The sequence below is a fragment of the Schistocerca americana genome, chromosome 2 (genome assembly GCF_021461395.2).
Source record: "Schistocerca americana isolate TAMUIC-IGC-003095 chromosome 2, iqSchAmer2.1, whole genome shotgun sequence".
Lineage (NCBI taxonomy): Eukaryota > Metazoa > Arthropoda > Insecta > Orthoptera > Acrididae > Schistocerca > Schistocerca americana.
The window spans coordinates 975,789,195-975,807,781 of NC_060120.1; the positions used below are offsets into that span (position 1 = coordinate 975,789,195).

The 18,587-nt window shown below is 45.7% G+C and overlaps 1 protein-coding gene across 1 annotated transcript in view; it reads right to left on the reverse strand.

The window, feature by feature from the left end:
* The window catches only part of LOC124596247 (neutral ceramidase-like), a 400,578-nt gene that overhangs the window by 156,411 nt on the left and 225,580 nt on the right, over window positions 1-18,587 (reverse strand). Inside the window, exon 6 of the mRNA XM_047135314.1 lies at window positions 11,039-11,237. Coding sequence (XP_046991270.1) covers window positions 11,039-11,237 — 199 coding nt within the window. The remainder of the gene's footprint in view (window positions 1-11,038; window positions 11,238-18,587) is intronic.

Below are 18,587 nucleotides of genomic sequence, written 5' to 3' on the forward strand. Positions count from 1 at the left end.
TATTTTTATTGGTGACTGAGGACAGTGTACTGAACAACATTACGTCACTGTTTACTTCATAAGCAGAGTAGTTATTATAGCCATGGGGAGTATTGCCAAATTCCTTGCCGCAGTGATACCACCTGTTCACGGCAGATCACCCCAGTTAAACGCTGTCGGATTTGGCTAACACTTGAACTGGTGACCGTCATGGTCTACCGACCGCTGTTGGTAAGCGGGCTCCGCTCAGTCCTTGCGAGGTTAACTGAGGAGCTGCTTGGCCGAAAAATAACGGCTCCCGCCTCGTAAACTGACAATGGCCGGGAGTCCGGTGTGCTGACCAGGTACCCGTACACATCCGCATCCAGTGACACCTATGGGCCGAGGATGATACGGCGGTCGCTCGATACCATCGAGACTTCAAGGCCTGTATTAATGGAGTTTTATTAGATGTAGTATGTTTTTAGGTTGATTAGTACTGTACCTCCAACTACATGCGGCAAGAGCAAGCCATTAATACAGGGTCATTACAAATGATTGAAGCGATTTCAGAGCTCTACAATAACTTTATTATTTGAGATATTTTCACAATGCTTTGCACACACATACAAAAACTCAAAAAGTTTTTTTAGGCATTCACAAATGTTACATATGTGCCCCTTTAGTGATTCCGCAGACATCAAGCCGATAATCAAGTTCCTCCCACACTCGGCGCAGCACGTCCCCATCAATGAGTTCGAAAGCATCGTTGATGCGAGCTCGCAGTTCTGGCACGTTTCTTGGTACAAGATATTTAAACACTGAATCTTTCACATAACCCCACAGAAAGAAATCGCATGGGGTTAAGTCGGGAGAGCGTAGAGGCCATGACATGAATTGCTGATCATGATCTCCACCACGACCGATCCATCGGTTTTCCAATCTCCTGTTTAAGAAATGCCAAACATCATGATGGAAGTGCAGTCGAGCACCATCCTGTTGAAAGATGAAGTCGGCGCTGTCGGTCTCCAGTTGTGGCATGAGCCAATTTTCCAGCATGTCCAGATACACGCGTCCTGTAACGTTTTTTTCGCAGAAGAAAAAGGGGCCGTAAACTTTAAACCGTGAGATTGCACAAAACACGTTAACTTTTGGTGAATTGTGAATTTGCTGCACGAATGCGTGAGGATTCTCTACCGCCCAGATTCGCACATTGTGTCTGTTCACTTCACCATTAAAAAAAATGTTGCTTCATCACTGAAAACAAGTTTCGCACTGAACGCATCCTTCCATGAGCTGTTGCAACCGCGCCGAAAATTCAAAGCGTTTGACTTTGTCATCGGGTGTCAGGGCTTGTAGCAATTGTAAGCGGTAAGGCTTCTGCTTTAGCCTTCTCCGTAAGATTTTCCAAACCGTTGGCTGTGGTACGTTTAGCTCCCTACTTGCTTTATTCGTCGACTTCCACGGGCTACGCGTGAAACTTACCCGCACGCGCTCAACCGTTTCTTCGCTCACTGCAGGCCGACCCGTTGTTTCCCCTTACAGAGGCATCCAGAAGCTTTAAACTGCGCATACCATCGCCGAATGGAGTTAGCAGTTGGTGGCTCTTTGTTGAACTTCGTCCTGAAGTGTCGTTGCACTGTTATGAGTGACTGATGTGAGTGCATTTCAAGCACGACATACGCTTTCTCGGCTCCTGTCGCCATTTTGTCTCACTGCGCTCTCGAGCGCTCTGGCGGCAGAAACCTGAAGTTTATGAGTTTTTCTACGTATCTGTATCGTGTCGTGACCATATGTCAATGAATGGAGCTACAGTGAATTTATGAAATCGCTTCAATCATTTGTAATAGCCCTGTACTTATTTTCCCATGGCAGCAGGTCAGGTGTTGACGCAAAACGGTCAATCTATACTGACAGACATCGTCCGGTTAGTAGTGTAATTGCGACGTGGGGATGACATGAGGTCGTAATTCATGTGATGTTTCTCCGGGAAGACTGTTAGACGCAAATAAGAATAAACGCACTGAAACGGTTTCATAGCAAGGTATCAACGATCACAATATCTGCAGTTGTACCCCTAACACCCTGCACTGTTTTAAACTACTACATCTACACTGTTTTAAACAATTATATCTACACTCCACTTTATGGTGTGTGGCCGAGGGTACTTTGTATACCACCGTCACACACTTCCCCTTTGCTGTCCCAGTAACGAATGGTACACGCGAATAATGTTTTTTGGTAAGCCTTCACGTGACCTCGAGTCTCTCTAAGTTTCCCTACATGAGATTTTCGTGAGATATACGCAGAAGGAAGCAATATACTGACTGACTCTTATAGAAACGTACACTATCAGGATTGTCGCACACGTCTGCCACAGGTGTTGGGTAAGGTTTTCCGCGAAGCACCCGCATTTACCAAACGAACTTGTGACGAAACCCGCTCCTCTTCTTTCGATCTTACCTACAGAAAGTTTCGCTGTTACAGGTACAAATGAAAGGGGCGAGTACGGCACAGTGAAACAATCCTAATAAACATAGGTCTGGAAATCAATTGTTTCACCGATACAACGTGTTACGACTGAGTTCATGAACACATTGTGCCGGCCGGAATGGCCGAGTGGTTCTAGGCGCTTCAGTCTGGAACCGCGCGACTGCTACGGTCGCAGGTTCGAATCCTGCCTCGGGCATGAATGTTTGTCATGTCCTTAGGTTAGTTAGGTTTAAGTAGTTCTATGTTCCAGGTGACTGATGACCTCAGATGTTAAATCCCATTGTGCCCAGAGCCATTTGAACCAATTTGAACCATGAACACATTGTGACAGATTGCCTGAGGATCTATACTGCAGATACTCGTATGAACTTCAGGTCAAGCACATTAGAGCAAGTGTTCAATATGACCACCGTTCACGTGAAGGCACGCTTCAGCATGTTTCCTTATCGATATCCATATATAAGGGGCGTTCAAAAAGAAAAGAGCCGGAGGCATAATTACAGACACCAGCACCTGTATGTTAGAAGTATTGACCCTGGCTATTGAGACACTTTCCTCACTGTGACACAAGGCGGTGAATGGCTGTCTCATAGCCGGCCGGTGTGGCCGAGAGGTTCTAGGGGCTACAGTCTGGAACTGTGTGACTGTTACGGTCGCAGGTTCGAATCCTGCCTCAGGCATGGATGTGTGTGATGTCTGTAGGTTAGTTAGGTTTAAGTAGTTATAAGTTCTAGGGGACTGATGACCTCAGTATTTAAGTCACATATTGCTCAGAGCCATTTTGTAGCTGTCTCATAAAATTCCCGGGGCTGCGATGTTAACCAGTTCCGCACGTACAGCTGGACGTCGTCGTCCGGTGTGAATCGTTGGCCCCTAAGAGCCTTTTTAAGTTGACCAAAAATGGCGTACCCACAGGGAGAGAGGTCCGGACTCCATGGAAGATGGCCGAGAACCTCCCATTTGAATTTCTGCAGGAGTGCTGCGACTGTGTTGACTGTATGAGGCTTTACATTGATATGGAGCAGAATGACCCCACAGGTGAGTTTGCCTTGTTGCTTTGATTTGATTGTTTGGCGAAGGGTGGTCAAGGTTTGCGAGTAACGCTACAGGAAGTGAATCAGAATGGGGCCATTTTGGTCAAAGAAGAACGTCAGCATAACCTTTCCTGCACTCGTGCAGCTGGCCTTGGATTTTTTTGGTGGTGGTGACCCAGGATGCTTCCACTGGAGACTTTGTCGTTTTGGTTCGAAGTGGACACCATGACTCCTCTCCAGCCACCACTCGTGCCAGGAACGTACTCTTTTCCCGAGCATAGTGCTGCAGATGAACAAGGTAGTGGGCCATTCGACATTCTTTCTGGTGTGGTTGAAGACTGTGGGGTACCCACTGGGCACAGACTTTGCGCATGTGCAGTCGTTCGTTCGTTATGGTGTGAACACTTCAGACGCCCGATCCGACCACGGTGGCTATGGCATTCACAGTCACTCGGCCTTCCTCGGTAATGACTATATCCATCAGCCGGACGATGTCACTGGTAATGCAATGTGATACTCCAGACTGTGCATGATCGGCTAAGGACAACTGTCCTGTCCCGAAGCGCTTGTGCCATTCCTTGACCCCTGCAGGGAACATGCCGTACACTTTTGATATTCGCCGATGAATGTCCATTCCTCCTACTCCCTCCGCTGTCAGAAAACGAACAACACCTCTCTGCTGTTCTTTTGACACTCCATATCACTGTTTGCAATGCGACTGGCAGCGTTGGACGATCGATGCATGCTGCTGCTGGCTCTGTATAGTCACGTGAAGTGCACAAGTGACCTCTAGCGACGGGCTGTGAACTTCCATGCTCTGGTCGAAACCACACCTCGTGACACACGCCACGATATTACCCTCCTGTCATCGGTTTGCGCAGTCCAGACTCTGGATCGTTTCTTTTTGAACACCCCTTATGCACTACTGGCCATTAAAATTGCTACACCAAGAAGAAATGCAGATGATAAACGGGTATTCATTGGACAAATATATTTTACTAGAACTGACATGTGATTACCTTTTCACGCAATTTGGGTGAATAGATCCTGAGAAATCAGTACCCAGAACAACCACCTCTGGCCTTAATAACGGCCTTGATACGCCTGGGAATTGAGTCAAACACAGCTTGGATGGCGTGTACAGGTACAGCTGCCCATGCAGCTTCAACACGATACCACAGTTCATCAAGAGTAGTGACTGGCGTATTGTGACGAGCCAGTTGCTCGGCCACCATTGACCAGACGTTTCCAATTGGTGAGAGATCTGGAGAATGTGCTGGCCAGGGCAGCAGTCGAACATTTTCTGTATCCAGAAAGGCCCGTACAGGACCTGCAACATGCGGTCGTGCATTATCCTGCTGAAATGTAAGGTTTCGCATTGATCGAATGAAGGGTAGAGCCACGGGTCGTAACACATCTGAAATGTAACGTCCACTGATCAAAGTGCCGTCAATGCGAACAAGAGATGACCGAGACGTGTAACCAATGGCACCCTATACCATCACACCGGGTGATACGCCAGTATGGCGATGACGAATACACGCTTCCAATGTGCGTTCACCGCGATGTCGCCAAACACGGATGCGACCATCGTGATGCTATAAACAGAACCTGGATTCATCCGAAAAAATGACGTTTTGCCATTCGTGCACCCAGGTTCGTCGTTGAGTACACATCGCAGGCGCTCCTGTGTGTGATGCAGCGTCAAGGGTAATCGCAGCCATGGCCTCCGAGCTGATAGTCCGTGCTGCTGTAGACGTCGTCGAACTGTTCGTGCAGATGGTTGTCGTCGTGCAAACGTCCTCATCTGTTGACTCAGGGATCGAGAAGTGACTGCACGATCCGTTACAACCATGCGGGTAAGATGCCTGTCATCTCGACTGCTAGTGATACGAGGCCGTTGGGATCCAGCACGGCGTTCCGTATTACCATCCTGAACTCACCGATTGCATATTCTGCTAACAGTCATTGTATCTCGACCAACGCGAGCAGCAATGTCGCCATACGATAAACTGCAATCACGATAGGCTACAATCCGACCTTTATCAAAGTCAGAAACGTGATGGTACGCATTTCTCCTCCTTACACGAGGCATCACAACAACGTTTCACCAGACAACGCCGGTCAACTGCTGTTTGTGTATGAGAAATCGGTTGGAAACTTTCGTCACGTCAGCAAGTTGTAGGTGTCGCCACCGGCGCCAACCTTGTGTGAATGCTCTGAAAAGCTAATCATTTGCATGTCACAGCATCTTCTTCCTGTTGGTTAAATTTCGCGTCTGTAGCACTTCATCTTCGTGGTGTAGCAATTTTAGTGGCCAGTAGCGTACGTTCGAGAAGTCCAGGCTTGTTCCGAATGCATTGAAAACCATCCTTAATGCGTTCCCAGAGTTCACCGACGCAATCCCCACACAAAAAAAATTCCAACGGGTTCACGTCTAAGGCCCTGGGAGGCCAAGGTATTGGAGAGCCACGACTATTAAACCTGTCAAAGATTTGCGCTACGTATTCTCGAACATCCAAATGAAAGTGAGCCAATGCACCACCTTGCATGTACCACATATGCATGCTTTCACAATGATCCAAATTGTAGCCTTAAGCATTAACAGTGTAACAAAATTGGCATGACTGCACCTTGTGCATACACTGGTGAGCTAAAACATTATGACCACTGCCCACAGCGAGGGTGAATGCCTCCTATTGGTGTTGCGGGCACGTGACGCAGTAAGGAAAGAATGTAAACGGAAGAGAAACAAATCGCCAGTCATTATAGCGAAGATATGGGCCGAAAATGCGGAAATCCACTGATGTAAGCGATTTTATCAAAGGGCACATTGATGTGGCGCTGCAGCTGAAAACGAGAATCTCTAAAATGGAAAAGCTGGTCACCTTTTTGAGCACTACTGCCATGAGCATCTATGGAAATTGGTTGAAGGATCGTGAAATAACGAGCCGGCAGCATGGTATTGGGCGACCACGTCTGACCACAAAACGTAGAGGTCGGAGGATCCCCCACTGTGAAATCCAGGACGGGCAGCGATCTGTGGCAAATCTGACGACAGAGTAAAATGGTGGTGTAGGCACAAGTGTTTCGGAACACAGCGTTCAAAGGCCATTGTTGAACATAGAGCTCCACATCACACGATCCATACGTGTTGCTGTGTTAATCGAACGACCGCGTCTGTTATGACTGCACTGAGTAAAGTATCAGTGAGGTTTTTCCGTGGATAAATTGTAACTCGTCGCCTGTGAAATGAATCGCATTTCTTGTACCTGCAGGTCGTTAGTGGGTCCTTACACGCCGTCATTCAGGTGAATGGCTACAAGAAACATGCAGGCCAGTGAGGGCAGAATTATGGTATGCGGTACACTGAGTTGGGCTTCCATTGGATCTGTGGTGGTATAGATTACCACCATCATGAAGGCAGCGAACTATGTGAAGATTATTGCGGACCACCTGCATCGCTTCATGCTTGAAGTCTCCACCTGCGGCTATGACCTGTTGCAGCAGGATACCTGTGCGTATTGCAAAGTCAGAATCGTGCTACGATGTTTGAGGGGCATTATAGTGAACTCACACTGATGTCTTGCCCAGCAAATGTGCCTGATCTGTACCCATTGCAATACATATCTGGCGCCAGCTGCGTGCCCGTAAACCACCTTCCCGTAACTTCCTGGCAGACTAAAACTCTGTGCCGGACCGAGACTCGAACTCGGGACCTTTGCCTTTCGCGGGCAAGTGCTCTACCAACGGAGCTACCCAAGCACGACTCACGCCCCGTCCTCACAGCTTTACTTCTGTCAGTACCTCGTCTCCTACCTTGGTAGAGCACTTGCCCGCGAAAGGCAACGGTCCCGAGTTCGAGTCTCGGTTCGGCACACAGTTTTAATCTGCCAGGAAGTTTCATATCAGCGCACACTCCGCTGCTGAGTGAAAATCTCATTCTGGAAACATCTCCTAGGCTGTGGCTACGCTATGTCTCCGCAATATCCTTTCTTTCAGGAGTGCTAGTTCTGCAAGTTTCGCAGAAGAGCTTCTGTAAAGTTTAGAAGGTAGGAGACGAGGTACTGGCAGAAGTAAAGTTGTGAGGACGGGGCGTGAGTCGTGCTTGGGTAGCTTAATTGGTAGAGCACTTCCCCGCGAAAGGCAAAGGTCCCGAGTTCGAGTCTCGGTCCGGCACACAGTTTTAATCTGCCAGGAAGTTTCAGATTAGCGCACACTCCGCTGCAGAGTGAAAATCTCATTCTGGCACCATCCCGTAGTTCTCGGGTCATCTCGTGCCACATACTTCGGAAATCCTGTCAAGGGCTTGTAGAATCCCTGCCAGCAGAATCTCTGTTGCACTGTGTTTGAAAAGTGGAACAACACGCTAATAAACAGATGGTCATGATGTTCTGACTCATCGATATACGTGGTATCGGCAAATCCATTGGTTTCCCGACCTATGTTTATAAGGATTATTTGCTTGTTTCATTGTCCGCCACTCGTACCTTTCGTTAGTATCATACCTATAAGGGGTAGTCAAATGAAAACGAGACAGATAGCGAAAAAAGTAAGTGAACTGAAATTTCCTGGCAGATTAAAACTGTGTGCCGGACCGAGACTCGAACTCGGGACCTTTGCCTTTCGCGGGCAAGTGCTCTACCAACTGAGCTACCCAAGCACGACTCACGTCCCGTCCTCACAGCTTTACTTCCTCCAGTACCTCGTATCCTACCTTCCAAACTTTGCAGAAGCACTCCTGCGAACCTCGCCGGACTAGCAATCCTGAAAGAAAGGATATTACGGAGACATGGCTTAGCCACAGCCTGGGGTATGTTTCCAGAATGAGATTTTCACTCTGCAGCGGAGTGTGCGCTGATATGAAACTTCCTGGCAGATTAAAACTGTGTGCCGGACCGAGACTCGAACTCGGGACCTTTGCCTTTCGCGGGCAAGTGCTCTACCAACTGTGCTACCCAACCACGACTCACTGCCAGGTGATACTTGGAAACATAGTTGGCCAACAAACGACTCTCCCGTGCGGCAGAATTGGGATGAAGTTGGCCCCGTTGAAAACAAGGCAAAGGCACTCTGTTTCCGGTTTTCTGATGACGTATTTCCATTTGCTGAATTCGATGCTTATGTTGTCTGTCTGGGGACGCTGCGTACTAACCTCATATTTTAGGGATAAGACAAGTACATTTACAAGAAATGAGCCCCAGTAATCGATCGCGCGCGAAGATTTGGGCGATAATTCTGATAGCGTGCAGTAATGACCTGATAGTACAGCTTTTGAACTTTAGCACGCACCTATTGTTTGTCACACACTCCAGCCAATTACAGCCGCCTAATGCCCGAGCGTGAAGACTACTGCAGACTGACAACCAGAGTCCTCTCATTCGTATAGGACGCGTAAGGAGAGGGAAGAGGAAAAGAAGGGGAGGGGGAGGGGGAGCGGTGTCACTGGAACATCTGCCCAATGTATTTAGATATCTTGATCACGAAAATCGGTACGTAATATGTCAGCCTCACCCCCATATTCGTTCAGTATTATGTAATACTATTCTCGTATTGATATTGTGCAGTTATATATACGCTGCAAAACTAAAATGAATAAACCTAAGCAGCTGAAGAATTGTTATGAAATGGAGGTAGTGACTTTCGACTTACAATTTAAACATGCGAATCACGTTGAAGAATAGCGCATCTCCTGCAGTCGTGCTTCATTTTAACAGTGCCAGCTTTAGAATACAAATTAAGTAACGGACAGCTGCGATGTTAATGATTAAGAAGTGCTATGCTACTCCTTTAATGAGACACTCTTTCGTTTCATTCATTTACGAAGCGTTTGTGAATCGCAACACAATAATGTTCGGAGCGAAACGATCTCTGCCACCAGCTGCAGGTTAGAAACGAAGCACTCCGACACAATGAACGAAGCCTGTTACCAGTGTCAAAACAGTATTTCATAAGCCTCTTACTCACTCCATTGTACAGTGCATCGCACTCGGCCATTAATCCGCCACTGCAGGTCGGAGCGAGTGATGAGCAACCGGTGCGCATCCATGTTTGTTAAGCTGTACCTTCAGAATGTCGCAGCTATGTAGTGTCAGAATTATGGCCAGAATTTTCGTGCGGCATCTATTACTTGGGGTGTTATCTTGCAACTGTGCCTTTTTCTCCTTAAAATATGAGGTCAAGTTTTCTTATGAATTGAGGTTACCTTCCGATGGCCATTTCCATGCTGTAAACTACGAGGATTATGGTGAGGTCGTTCCAGTGTTCGCGCAGCTTGGCGTAATATTAAGAAGTGCTACGCTACTCCTTTAATGAGACACTCTTTCGTTTCATTCATTAACGCAGTATTTGTGCATCGCAATAATGTTCGGGTCGAAACGATCTCTGCCACCAGCTGCAGGTTAGGAACGAAGCTTTGAGGACTCTACATGTACTGATACCTTCGGTCGCGTCCATACGTAATTCCCGTTGCTCAAAGAGAGAAACCTTGTTCCAGGCTCACAGCGCAGTATCGGTATCAACTGTCCACTGCCCTGAGGTTAACGTTCGGCATTCGTTATATTCCTACTGTTTTAATGTTGTACTGAGTATTCTGTAGTGTGTCATATATTGACGACTTAATGACTTGTACATTGTTACGCTTAAGGCTGTTGCGAGCCATCAAAGGCACTCAGGAATTCAGAGATACAGTGCAGAGAGCAGGCGAAAATGTAGCCTCTAGGTTACCGGTGCTGAATAGTAGCTCTAGAGCCCTGCAAATTGCACACGCTCTAGGCAGCTGTCCCACTTCAGAGAATTAACTGATCTGATAACTCCATCCACACCCTAGAAGCTGTTGTAAGGCGCCACAGCAGAAGATGGTCATGAAGAAGTACGTCTAAGCAGAGGCAGCAAGCTTGATACTTGCTCCTAGAACTGCAACGTCAGTGGGTTTCCACAGATTAAGGCGCTATTACAGCAACTCACAATTACAAAATTACTAAGGATGGGGCCAAAAGACGTAAAATACTGTTGTTTCTGGGCATAACAGGAGTGGTAGTGACGTTCAGCTTTCAACTAAACGCTGTTGGTACCAAACTCGATGCCGGCCGGTTGGCCAAGCGGTTCTACGCGCTACAGTCTGGAACCGCGCGACCACTACGGTTGCAGGTTCGAATCCTGCCTCGGGCATGGATGTGTGTGATGTCCTTAGGTCAGTGAGGTTTAAGTAGTTCTACGTTCTAGGCGACTTATGACCTCAGATGTTAAGTCCCATAGTGCTCAGAGCCATTTGAACCATTTGAATCTAAAGGTGGTTGGCCAGAGGCGTCCTGGAAATGCAGAGCGACTCGTCAGGTTGGCTGGAGCTTGTTGAGTGTCGATGGATTAGTGGGTTGACTACAGGAAGGGTAAACAGAGCGTCGCCACGATTCTTTAAGAACACATGGTCGGACCGCGAATGCAGCCTGGCTCACGCTATTCCATTGCGGACGTCGCAGAGATCGCGATGGTGCGAGTAGTGCCACGCGCTCCAGTGGTCCACCACCCTGAATTAAGCAGACGTGCTATCTCACCTTGCCAGGCATGGCCCCGCCGTTGAACTGCTTCTCCAGGAGTATGGCGGCGTAGCCGACGTTGTCGCTGGAGACGAGCGTGTTGGTGTTGTTCATGGAGGTGGGGTGCACGGCGTACCAGTTGATGGCGCCCAGAGGACGGCCGGAAGGCGTCTCGATCCGCAGCTGCACCATCGTCTTGTCCACGTCGTGAGAGTACCTGCTCACACACACACACAACGACTGTCACGCTCAAGTTACAGTGTCACCAAGAGTACAGACGTCGTTAACTGACCAACGTGTCACGAGCAGTACAAACTTCTGAAGGAACCATTCCACACCAAGAGGACCAGTAGTTCCTAACTGATCATCTCCAATCTGAATAAAATGTGGCACAGGTCTCCCCACTACAGGTTGATTTTGCTAAGCATGGACACACTGCAGAAAATAAACCCTGAGAGGATAAGCAGCAAAAAAGATCATATGGGCATAGAATCGGAAATGTGTTCCAACGGAGGTACTCTAACATGAATTTGGAGATAAAAGATATCTGACAGTGCAGGTTTCAATGATTGAAAGCACACATGAAAACACACGAGGCAAGTGGGAATGTGCTGTCTTTACTTCCACTGTCAGGAGTAATGCTGTCCATGAGCGAAGAGAGTCGTCAACAGCAGTGATGCGAACGCCCCCAAGTACCGACGTGTGACTGCGCCACCATTATGGACACCACTACTGCTCATTTGGGTGTGAAGCTATAACAATGCTACAGACAGAACATTCCTACTTGCCTGGTTTCTTATCATGTGTGGTTTCCATCACTGACACCTAGAATGTCAAAGATATTTTATCTCCACCTCAAGTAGCTGTACATACCTGCCAACGCATTTCCGGTCTTAGGTTAATACATCTACATCTACATTTATACTCCGCAAGCCACCCAACGGTGTGTGGCGGAGGGCACTTTACGTGCCACTGTCATACTGTCATTACCTCCCTTTCCTGTTCCAGTCGCGTATGGTTCGTGGGAAGAACGACTGTCTGAAAGCCTCCGTGCGCGCTCTAATCTCTCTAATTTTACATTCGTGATCTCCTCGGGAGGTGTAAGTTGGGGGAAGCAATATATTCGATACCTCATCAAGAAACGCACCCTCTCGAAACCTGGCGAGCAAGCTACACCGCGATGCAGAGCGCCTCTCTTGCAGAGTCTGCCACTTGACTTTGCTAAACATCTCCGTAACGCTATCACGCTTACCAAATAACCCTGTGACGAAACGCGCCGCTCTTCTTTGGATCTTCTCTATCTCCTCCGTCAACCCGATCTGGTACGGATCACACACTGATGAGCAATACTCAAGTATAGGTCGAACGAGTGTTTTGTAAGCCACCTCCTTTGTTGATGAACTACATTTTCTAAGGACTCTCCCAATGAATCTCAACCTGGTACCCGCCTTACCAACAATTAATTTTATATGATCATTCCACTTCAAATCGTTCCGCACGCATACTCCCAGGTATTTTACAGAAGTAACTGCTACCAGTGTTTGTTCCGCTAGCATATAATCATACAGTAAAGGATCCTTCTTTCTATGTATTCGCAATACATTACATTTGCCTATGTTAAGGGTCAGTTGCCACTCCCTGCAGCAAGAGCCTATCCGCTTCAGATCTTCCTGGATTTCGCTACAATTTTCTAATGCTGCAACTTCTCTGTATACTACAGCATCATCCGCGAAAAGCCGCATGGAACTTCCGACACTATCTACTAGGTCATTTATATATATTGTGAAAAGCAATGGTCCCAAAACACACGACCATTTCTGCATCTACATCTACAGGTTACTCTGCAATTCACACTTAAGTGCGTGGCAGAGGGTGACATTCCACTCTCGAATGACGCTTGGAAGAAAGGAACACCTAAATCTTTCCGTTCGAGCTCTGATATCTCTTATTTTATTATGATGATCATTTCTCCCTACGTAGGTGGATGTCAACAAAATATTTACGCATTCGGAAGAGAAAGTTGGTGATTCAAATTTCGTAAATAGATCTCGCCGCAAAGAAAACCGCTTTTGTTTCAGCGACTGCCACCCCAACTCCCATATCATATCAGTGACACTTTCACCCCTATTGAGCGATAACACGAAACGAGCTGCCCTTCTTTGCACTTTTTCGATGTCCTCCGTCAATCTTACCTGGTGAGGAACGCACACCGCGCACCAATATTCCAGCATAGAACGGACAAGTGTAATGTAGGCTGTCTCTTTAGTGGGTTTGTCGCATCTTCTAAGTGTTCTGCCAACAAAGCGAAGCCTTTGTTTCGCCTTCTCCACAATATTATCTATGTGGTCTTTCCAACTTAAGTTGTTCGTAATTGTAATTCCTAGGCATTTAGCCGAATTGACAGCCCTTACCTAAAATTTAATGCCCATGTGGATGACCTCGCACTTTTCTTTGTTTAGTGCTAATTGCCACTTTTCGCACCATACAGAAATTCTCTCTAGATCATTTTGTAATTGGAATTGATGGTCTGATGATTTTACTAGACGGTAAATTACAGCGTCATCTGCAAACCATCTAAGGGGGCTGCTTAGATTATCACGTAGTTCATTTATATAAATCAGGAATAGCAGAGGGCCTAAGACACTACCTTGCAAAACGCCAGATATCACTTCTGTTCTACTCGACGATTTACCGTCTATCACTACGAACTGTGACCTCTCTGAGAGGATATCACGAATCCACTCACGCAACTTAAGACGATACTCCACATGCACGCAGTTTCATTAATAGTCGCTTGTGAGGAACGGTATCAAAAGATTCTGGAAATCTAGGAATTTAGAATCGATCTGAGATTCATTGTCGACAGCACTCATTACTTCATGGGAATAAAAAAGCTAGCTGTGTTGTACAAGAACGATATTTTCTGAATCCGTGTTGGTTATGTATCAATAAGCCATTTTCTTCGAGGTAATTGATAATGTTCGAGTACAGTATATGCCCCAAAATCCTACTGCAAATTGAGGTCAGTGATACGGGTCTGTAATTCAATGGGTTACTCCTATTTCCTTTCTTGAATTTTGGTGTGACCTATGCTACGTTCGAGTCTTTAGGAACAGACCTTTCGTCAAGTGAGCGATTGTATACGATTGCTAAGAAAGGCGCTGTTGTGTCTGCATACTCTGAGAGGAAATTGACTGGTATACCATCTGGACCGGAAGATTTGCCTTTCTTAAGTGATCTGAGTTGTTTCGCAGCATCTACGATATCTACTTTTATGTCACTCATGCTAACAACTGTTCTGGTTTCGAATTCTGGGATATTTACTTCGTCTTCTTTCGTGAAGGAATTACGGGAAACTCTATTTAGTAACTCCGCTTTGGTGGCACCATCATCGGTAAGATTTCCATCGCTGTCGCGCTGTGACGGTATCGACTGTTTTTTTTTTTTTTTTTCCACTGGTGTACTTTACATAGGACCAGAATCTCTTTGCGTTTTATACTATATTTTGATACAATATTTCATTGTGGAAACTATCAAAAGCATCTCGCACTGACGTCCGCACTAAATTTCGAACTTCCGTGAAACTTAGCCAGTCTTGGGGATTTTGCGTTCTTCTGAATTCGGCATGCTCCTTCTCCTTTGACGGACTAGTTCCTGCAGTTTCGTCGTATTTAGCAAAAACACCCTGTATAATAAAACTACGTTGGACAAAATTAGTTAATTTTTTATTAATCTTTCCCCACACATCATAGTTATCTTTAAACGTTACTAGTTTCGATGGACTCAAACAGTGGTCTTCAGATCTAAAAATAAAAGTTAAGACTTCTATAAGATTTGAAATGACACATCTAAAACACATTTGCTGTTCTAGATTGATGACATAACAAGGAGACAACATGGCGACAGGATTTTTGTAATTTTTTGTATTAATTATTGTGCATGAAGTTCAGAACTCTAATATCAGTTAGCCAAAGCCATCCAGCGGTACTTGTCAGTGCTTCCCACTGACTTATGTGGCTTCCCTCACGGAGACCTGCAATATACTCTTAGCAGTGGGCCAGCTGCACTGCAATATTTGGCATTTGAGATAGCGAGATATTTCAGTCCTAAGTTTGGTCCGTGTTGTTCCGTCGCTTTGCTGTTTAGATAGATAAAGGGCCTCAGTGAGGTGACAAGAGAGCCCACGATTTTTCCCAGATATGCCATATTCAATGCCATGCCACTCGATGATTACACTCCTTGGAGAAAATAAAAGTGCGCGAATATTGATTGCTATGTTTCCCGCGCAACTGGTGTATCATTATAAGATGATTTAGCGGGCTACTCGACATGCGATGGCGTACTAACTGTGGCCAGAGTTGAAGAAGCTTTATATAACTACTGGCCTGAAGTCAGATGGTCAGCACTGTCATGTAGCAACACGGCAGTTATTTATTGAATACTGATGGTGAAACCGTGGAACAACTGGGAACTTTTGAATCCGGATGACTGGATAGCGTTTCGAAGCACCCTTCTCCCGAAGGTTGCAGCCAACTTAGGGATCCAGCAAAGAGAAGAAACAGGCCTGTAGTAAAACTGCTCACCCGTTGCCACTCAGTTGTAGCCGTTCGAGCAGTTCGACAGTAAACCGAGCAGATACGTTACCTTTTTGTTGCTAAATATATCCGGACTACTTTAATAAGTAAATGCATCTTTCCAACTTAAGTTGTTCGTAATTGTAATTCCTAGGCATTTAGCCGAATTGACAGCCCTTACCTAAAATTTATCGGATTTCTTTTAATGCCCATGTGGATGACCTCGCACTTTTCTTTGTTTAGTGCTAATTGCCACTTTTCGCACCATACAGAAATTCTCTCTAGATCATTTTGTAATTGGAATTGATGGTCTGATGATTTTACTAGAAGGTAAATTACAGCGTCATCTGCAAACAATCTAAGGGGGCTGCTTAGATTATCACGTAGGGGTGGGAACTATTTCCTCCATTTTTTTTGTCTCTAGATATATCGTCGGCTACACTTCATTCAAGCGAACTTGTGCTATTTTATCCATCGTGGAGTTCTTATCTTCATTTTCTTATCGAGTGCACGGTACGTCAAAGAGTTCTCAAAATGCTGACCGCCTGAACTGTTCTTAAGAGTGAATTCAATCTTCAGGAATGGAAAAGACATACACATCTGGAAGAGATAGGTAGTCTCGCGTAGCGACTTCGTCAACCACGCAATCCCTCGGCGGCACTCAAGCGGAATTGCCCCTCGCGGCGGTGTAGCATCTCCATCCTCCTCCCCCTTCTCACCCCCCATCCCACTCACCCACCCACCCCCCAACACACACACACACACACACACACACACACACACACACACACACACACACACACACACACATTGTCTTTGCCTCACAGACGGAACAGCACAGACCCCAGAGCGAGTCTGTAATATTTCAATACCACCATCGAGGAGGTGGTCTGGCTTCTGAAGCCAATGCTGCCAATAAGCGTTTGCCTTCCTTGCGTTTATTAAGCAAGAACTGTGCTGCGGGTTGCAGAAAATGCGCCTATTCTCAGCACCGTGCTGTAATAAGTAACGGAATGCTGTCGTTTTCATTAATTATTTATTTAATTACTCAGCCGTCCAGAAGCAACGTCAGCGAAGAACTATTATAAGCTGATCTCATTTATCGCCCTTTCGTTTAAACCGGATGTATTTCATCAACTCACCATGTCAAGCACAATGTTCGTCCGATATTTCGAGACACGTTGTGTGTTCATCGTTTCGGGAGGTCCCAAATATCACTATAGCTATTCGAAAGATGTTCTGGTTTTGTGTTTCTTCTTGTTTTACGTCCTTTTCCACTGGATCTTTTTTAACGTTGAGGCAACGGGGTGTCTCGTAAAGAGTGCAACTCCTATATCGTGAATATATGAATGAGCTTTTGAGTCTGCTGCATCTGTTTTTTTGTTTGTTTTTTTTGTTTTTTTTGTTTTTTTGTTTTTTTGTTAAGTCATCAGTCTTCTAACTGGTTTGATGCGACCCACCACGAATTCCTCTCCTGTGCCAGTCTCTTCATCTCGGAGTAGCACTTGTAACCTACGTCTTCAATTATCTGCTAGATGTATTCCAATCTCTGTCTTCCTTTACAGTTTTTCCCCTCTACAGCTCCCTCTAGTACCATGGAAGTGATTCCCTGATGTCTTAACACACGTCCTATCACCCTGTCCTTCCTCTTTGTTTTCCACATATTACTTTCCTCTCCCATTCTGCGCTGACATTCCCCGTTCCTCATCAGTCCACATAATTTTCGACACTCGTCTAAAACTGTAGTACCACATCTCAAATTCTTCGATTCTCTTCTGTTCTGGTTTTCCCACAGTCTGTATTCCAAACGTACATTCTCAGAAATTTCTTCCTCAAATTGAGGCCGATATTTGGTACTAGTTTACTTCTCTTGGCCATGAATGCCCTCTTTGCCGGTGATAAGTGATAGTATATTTCTGATGTCCTTGCTCCGTACGACACTGGTTGTTTTGCTGCCTAGGTAGCAGAATTCCTTAACTTCACCTACTTCGTTACCATCAATCCAGATGTTAGGTTTCTCGCTGTTCCCATTTCTGTTGCTTCTCATTACTTTAGTTGTTCTTCGATTTACTCTCAATCCACATTCTGTACACATTAGACTATCCATTCCGTTTATCATGTAATTTTTCTTCACTTTCATTCACGATAGACCTGTCATCAGCGTATCATTGGTATCTTTTCATCTTGAATTTTAACTCCACTCCTGAATCTTTCTTTTATTTCCATCATTGTTTCTTCCATGTACAGGTTGAATAGTAGGGGCGAAAGACTACATCACTGTTTCACACTCTTTTTAATCCGAGCACTTCGTTCTTGGTCTTCCAGTCTTATTATTCTCTGTTGGCTCTTGTACATATTGTATATTACCCCTCTCTCATTATAGCTTACCCCAATTTTTATCAGAATTTCGAACATCTAGCTCCATTTTACGAGCACATTGTCGAAAGCTTTTTCCAGGCCGTCACATCCTATGACCGTGTCTTCATTTTTCTTCAGTCTTGCTTCCATTGTCAACCGCAATGTCAAAATTTCCTTCCTGGCGCCTTGACCTTTCCTAAAACCAAACTCATCGTCATCTAACGTCTTCTCAGTTTTCTTCTCCATTCTTCGGTTAATTATTCTTGTCAGCAACTTGGATTTTTCTGTGTGATAATTCTCGCACTTGTCAACTCTTAGTCTTCGGAATTTTGTTGATGATATTTCTTCGAAAGTCAGATGTTACGTCGCCAGACTCATACATTCTCCAATCAGCCTAAATAGTCGTTTTGTTGCCACTTGCCCCTACGACTTTAGAAATTCTGATGGAATGTCGTTTATCCCTTCTGGTCTATTTGATCTTAAGTTCAAAAATGGTTCAAATGGCTCTGAGCACTATGGGACTTAACATCTGAGGTCATCAGTCCCCTAGAACTTAGAACTACTTAAACCTAACTAACCTAAGGACATCACACACATCCATTCCCGAAGCAGGATTCGAACCTGAACCGTAGTGT